Raw genomic sequence first — 5442 nt, 5'->3', positions numbered from 1 at the left:
ACTTTTCTGCCAGCCAAGGCAATCGAGAGCCGAACTTGTGCTGCTGTTGATGCTCCGTATAATTGAATTAATTTAAAATTGCCTAGAACCATTTAACCTGCTGGGCTGGCATTAATTTTGTAAAAGTTCCGTTCTGTATGCCAGCCATTTACAATTTTAATTGAATTTATTGCAAACTATTCAGCAATTTGATTTCGCAGCAATTGCAGGTCATGCGCTGGATTTAGTTCATAATTAGGTTAAACAGGATGATCCAATCAAAATATTTTGGGGAAATTATTGGGTTTTGCGTGTGGATTGGAATTTTAAAACGGAACTGTAACCTAATAGTTCAAATAATACTTTAGAATAGAGTTGGTTTTCAGTGATTAGTATTCATTAAATGAGGTAGTTTGAAAACATTTTTATACATAAGAGCTATTAACTTAATATTTTGTGGATAATTTATAGAGTTCGGCAGCCAAATTAAAAGATTTTATGGGACAGTAATGCCTAAAACAAACTTTTAAAGGTAAATAGCTGCTACCTTTGACTATCCAATTAAAGCCGTATTGGTTTTCCATCATTAGGGTGCAAAAATTTCCATTTTTCTGGCGAAAAACAAAGGTAACGAGTGCAAACACTCTACTCACGACATCAATCACATGGCCACACACAAAAATGCCCCAGCACACAGATCGCAATTAATTTACCCAAGCCAGCCAGCCTCAATTTGGTCTGGAGTCAGCCAGTCAGTGTTTGTCTTCCTCCTGTTGCAGCTGCCGGATGCAGATGCATCTGCATCCGAGTCTGCAGCCAGTGCATCGGTATCTTCTCCCGCCAGCAGATACTTTTCATTCGCATCCCATCCCATGGAATGACTGCCATCGTCTGTCGTGTTTGCCTGCATGTCAAATTCTCATTTCATTGAAATCGGCAAATATTGACTAAGAACTTCGATGCAATCAACGCTGCCGGCGACTGCGACAAATGGGCGTGGCATGTCGACATCTCGGAGTCAAATCGAGGGTACCACCAGCAGGGGCATATTTGCATGGCAACGAAAGTGAAACCGGGGAGCTGAAAAAGTGAAAGCCCGAGGTGAAGCTTAAACTAATAAAGCACAGAATCAACGCTGGGTAAAGGTCACTTGACCTAAAAGAAAAATATTATTTTCTAACCTTTTCTGGGTCAGGTATAAAGGATAATATTATCATTACAGCCTACAGAAAAAGTTTTTAAAGCTTCGCTAAATGTATATACATTTTAAAACATGCAAGTGAATATAATTAATATACGAGTATTATTATTCAGGCCAAGTAAAAAAACCATGTTGCTTTAAGTCTTTAAAGCGTACGCGAAAAGTTATTAAAGCTTAAGAAAATGTTCTAGAAACTAAAAGGTTTAAATAACAATTATATTCAATAATAGTTTTTTAAAACGAAGTGCTATGCAACCTTAAACACGATTTGATAAGTTTATACACTTAAAAACTCTTATTTCCAAAACAATTACCGATCTTCTTAACAAACTCGAAGCCCTATCTTATTAGCCGAAGAAAATGGAGCCACTTGGTTATTAAAACATTGCGGCAAATTGCTACGCAACTTTTGCGTCAATAAACTAAATGGCCAAAACGGTCGAGGCCACTCGGGCGAGTCCTGGCGGATAAGGATAATCATCCTTTGAAGCCAGGTGAAGGGAAACAGAAGCTAAAGCAGGAGCAGAAACTGAAACAGAAACACCTGGGGAGCGAGTCAAAAAACAATTTCGCCTCATTATCATTTCAACATATTGTATGCCCAAGTGTTTCAAATTGTTCAAAGAGAGTAGGGAAGCTCGAAGGACGAGTTTGGCTCCTGATGAAGAAGTTTTCCCTTTACGTCCTTGTCGAGGTTGCTGGATGTTGGATGTTGGATGTCGGATGTGGCTGGGGGGGATTCTTGGGGTGGCAAGTGTAGGTGCTGGCTGAAATCACTATGCTCATAAATGCGCCATGAATAAATTAAGTCGCTGAAAAGCAAAAGCCAAGCTAAACTAAAAGCCGAGCAAAAACAAAGGCGGCCAAAATGGGGAGCGAGGAGAGCCTTAGATTTCAAACGAATGATAATAATAATTGAGGCAGCGACCCAGGTACTTGTACATTGGTTAGATAATAACACTGTACACGTACCAGCAAAGGTGTTTTGTGTTTGGGTAGGCACTGCGCGAAATACTAGGTTATTTAAGAAAACTTGTAAAGTTACAAATATCTATAAGCATAAGTACTTGGGTTAGCACTTGGTACTTGGGTCACCAAATCATATCTAACAATAGCAACTTTTTAAAAATTAATGAAACTGAGGGAGTGAGTAAAAAGTTTTGTAAACCAATTTGTCATTTCAATATATGAAGCTATCTTATAAGAGGAATCGGGGTCACCAAGCCATATATGTGCTAAAACATATTACTGAATGATAGGAACAAAGATCACATTAAAAGAAAAAAATACACAACAAAATGTGAAAGATTTCCCGATTCGAAGTCAATCGCTCAAACAAATATTTGCTTATTTTAGATCATTTTAATAGCCATGTCTATTGATTTCCCCCACTGAGCAACGAAAGCCACGACAATCTAAGCAACCGCTTAGTTGCTAGACAACATCAAAATTCCCCGAAACAAAGGGGGTTCGCAACAGCTTTATCGATACTCCAGGTAAACCCAGGTGACCCTGGGAGTTTGCTCTTGAACCCCGACCGGAGTAGTCAAACAACTTCTCGCCAGGATGTCCACTCACCGAATCAATCCTCGCCATGCCTCCTTGGCTGCCCGCCAGAGGCAATCGAAGTCCACCCGGATGACCAGGCACACCATCTTTAGTTTGAAGAGACCCATCACCTTCCAGGTGCGCAAGTCCTTGGTGGAGTACGTAGACATGGAGCTGGCGGACATGGACACCTCGGTGTTCTATCAGCGCATTTTCATCTTGGCCAAGAACTGCCACTTGACACCAGTGGAATCCGAGGAGGAGGTGCCCGCTGAGGTTCAGGTTCCGGTGGAGCAGGCGGAACCCGAACCAGGGGATCCAGGGGATTCCCTACATTTCACAGAGGATGCAGTCTTGGAGAACGAGGAAAATGACTCACCCACTACTACGGCGACGGATGCAACACGCATCCCAGCGCCAGAGGAAGCTGCCCAGGAAGCAGTGGCACAGGAACAGGAAATTATAACCCACACGTTCCGTTTCAGCGAGGAGGATCACGCGGCTGTTGAGTCACTCGAGGAGGAGGAGGTGGAACCGGACTCCCAGGAGCCTGGCCAGCCCAAGGACTTCTATGCCATCTTCAGCGAGCGGCTGCAGGAGCTGCACAAACAGTGCAAGGCGGTGGCCATCACAACGGATCCCATATGTGGATTGTACCTCCACATGGGCGACTACAGCATGCTCATGCTGGAGGCCTCCGAGGATATGATAGGGTGTTTCACCCGGGCCCTGGCCAGCTGCGCCGAGAACTTCTGGCAGACGAACCGCGTCTTCCACATCGAAGATCACATCCAGGAGCTCTACACCAAGGATCTGATCTTCCGCCGGATTCCTTCGGTCTTTCTCAACGAGAAGTTCCCCACCTCCACGCCCACGGATGAGTATCTCATGGGAAAGCAGCACCTGATCATCAAGGATAAGCTGTTGACCATCTGCCGCCTGATCTCAGAGGGCCTGCAAGTCGATCCGGATGCGGTGTCCGTGCGGGAGAGCGATTTCGAGGAAGATCTGGTGAGGTCCAAGTCCAAGGGATCCATTCTAAGCGAACATTTGCCAATGGAAGTGTTCCGCAAGCACCTGCCGGAGATCCAGCGAATCGAACTGGTCTTGGCCTCCACGCGATTCTACTACGAGTTGGATGAGTTCGCTAAGATCTACGGCCAGGTGCCTTTTGCCCCCGACGAGGATGGGTTGTTCTGGCCCATCCAGAACAACTATACCCCGCCGAACATCTTCCGGCGCACTCCGTACGACATCAATCTCACTTTCGGGGATTACGCGGCGGTGGCTACAAAGAGGACAACCCACGAGAGCCTGGTCGGCAGTTTCGATGCCGAGGAGGAGGCTCCAACCAAGGAGAATGCCGAGGAGACTCCCCCGAAAGCTGAATGAGCCGTGCCGCTATTTTAAATAATTTCGGTTGTAGAGTTTATTCCTTTTAGCATTAAATTTTAACTGACAGAAATCGCAAAATAATTTTATTTTTAAGAAGCCAAGTCTGGCTGAAGAATGGATGAGTCTTCTATTACACTTAGTTCTAAAGAATTCGAATATATATAATTTTTTCATTTTTAGCTATGTAGATTAGTCTGTTTAATTTACCTTGATAAAGAGATGGAAAGTAAGGTAGAACCCAACCCCTTCAAAACCGTTTAGCTGTCTGGGGCAAAGTTCCTCAAAAGTACTTAAACATTTTTAAAGACACTCGCATGTTTTAGATCCCCATTTTCTGAGTGTGCCGCCATCATCGTCATCAAGAAGGAGCGGCAGTTGTCGCTGTTATCTCTGAAACTCGCGCTCGGTTACAATGTTTTCGGCATTGTGCACATGACTGCATCTCATCCGGGGGCAGGTGGCTACTGGTTACAGGATACATAGGTGTGGGGCTTTTGGTGTGGTTTTAGCCCATTCGAGGCTGTCTTGTTTTGGCTTGCCACTTGAATGGCTCGACTTTGTTAACATAAACATAAGTTCACGGTGTGAGTGCGCACATGTGTGGGCCGGCTGGTTGTTTGGCTGAATGGTGAGCCTTTTAACATAAACCGCATCAGACGCCAGCTGTCAGTTGTAATACCGCTCTGGAGCTCTGAAGCTTGCAGCTGTCAAAAGCCGCTGCTGCCATTTAAAGTCACTTGACAGTGGGCCAAAAGAAACACGGCAGCTTAGTGGGGTTTGTTTGGGTTAAGGGTTGCCCAGATGTGATGGGGTTAAGCAGGGGTTAGCTCGAGAAAGTTGCCTAATAAAGTTGAATATTTACTCACGATTAATCATTCCTTGAGGGGCGAAAGGCGTTAGATCGTGTATTTGTTATACAAATCGAAAACAAGTTGTATTGGTTGCTGTGTTTGTGAAATGTTATTTAACTTTTCTTTGGGGGGGGAGAAAATGTATCATCAATGTGTGTAGAAAAGGGCTAAGAATGTGTAAGATTTCATCTGTTCATGTTTAATAAGGACAGTCTTTAAAGGGAAAATTCTCTAATAAATGTATATATGTATATTCTGTTATAATCGAATACAAGTTAAATGGTTTATTTGGTGGTTGTAAGATTTTACAATATATTTATCGTCAATGTCTACATAAAATGGCTACCAAAAGTTTATGATTTTATGTTTCCATGCTTGATAGGAACACTCTTTTTATCAAAAGTTGCCTAATTTATTGTAATATATTTTTTCACTAATCTTTATGCCAACCCTTTCAGCTGCCCTCTC

At 43.4% G+C, this 5442-nt stretch overlaps 1 protein-coding gene across 1 annotated transcript; it reads left to right on the top strand.

The window, feature by feature from the left end:
- The first annotated feature begins 2574 nt into the window (after positions 1–2574).
- LOC108012635 (uncharacterized) lies at positions 2575–4160 on the top strand. Its single transcript, XM_017078058.4, has one exon. It carries the CDS (start codon positions 2747–2749, stop codon positions 4118–4120), a length of 1374 nt encoding a protein of 457 aa, XP_016933547.2. The 5' UTR covers positions 2575–2746; the 3' UTR covers positions 4121–4160.
- Positions 4161–5442: the final 1282 nt, after the last annotated feature.

This window comes from Drosophila suzukii, chromosome 3, assembly GCF_043229965.1.
Source record: "Drosophila suzukii chromosome 3, CBGP_Dsuzu_IsoJpt1.0, whole genome shotgun sequence".
Classification (NCBI taxonomy): domain Eukaryota; kingdom Metazoa; phylum Arthropoda; class Insecta; order Diptera; family Drosophilidae; genus Drosophila; species Drosophila suzukii.
Note: the sequence above shows the minus strand (reverse complement) of the source record. Positions and strands in the feature narration are given on the sequence as shown.

What these genes read in the sequence shown, in the direction of transcription:
- LOC108012635 (XM_017078058.4), top strand. Translation starts at nt 2,747, where the DNA reads ATGTCCACTCACCGAATCAATCCTCGCCATGCCTCCTTGGCTGCCCGC.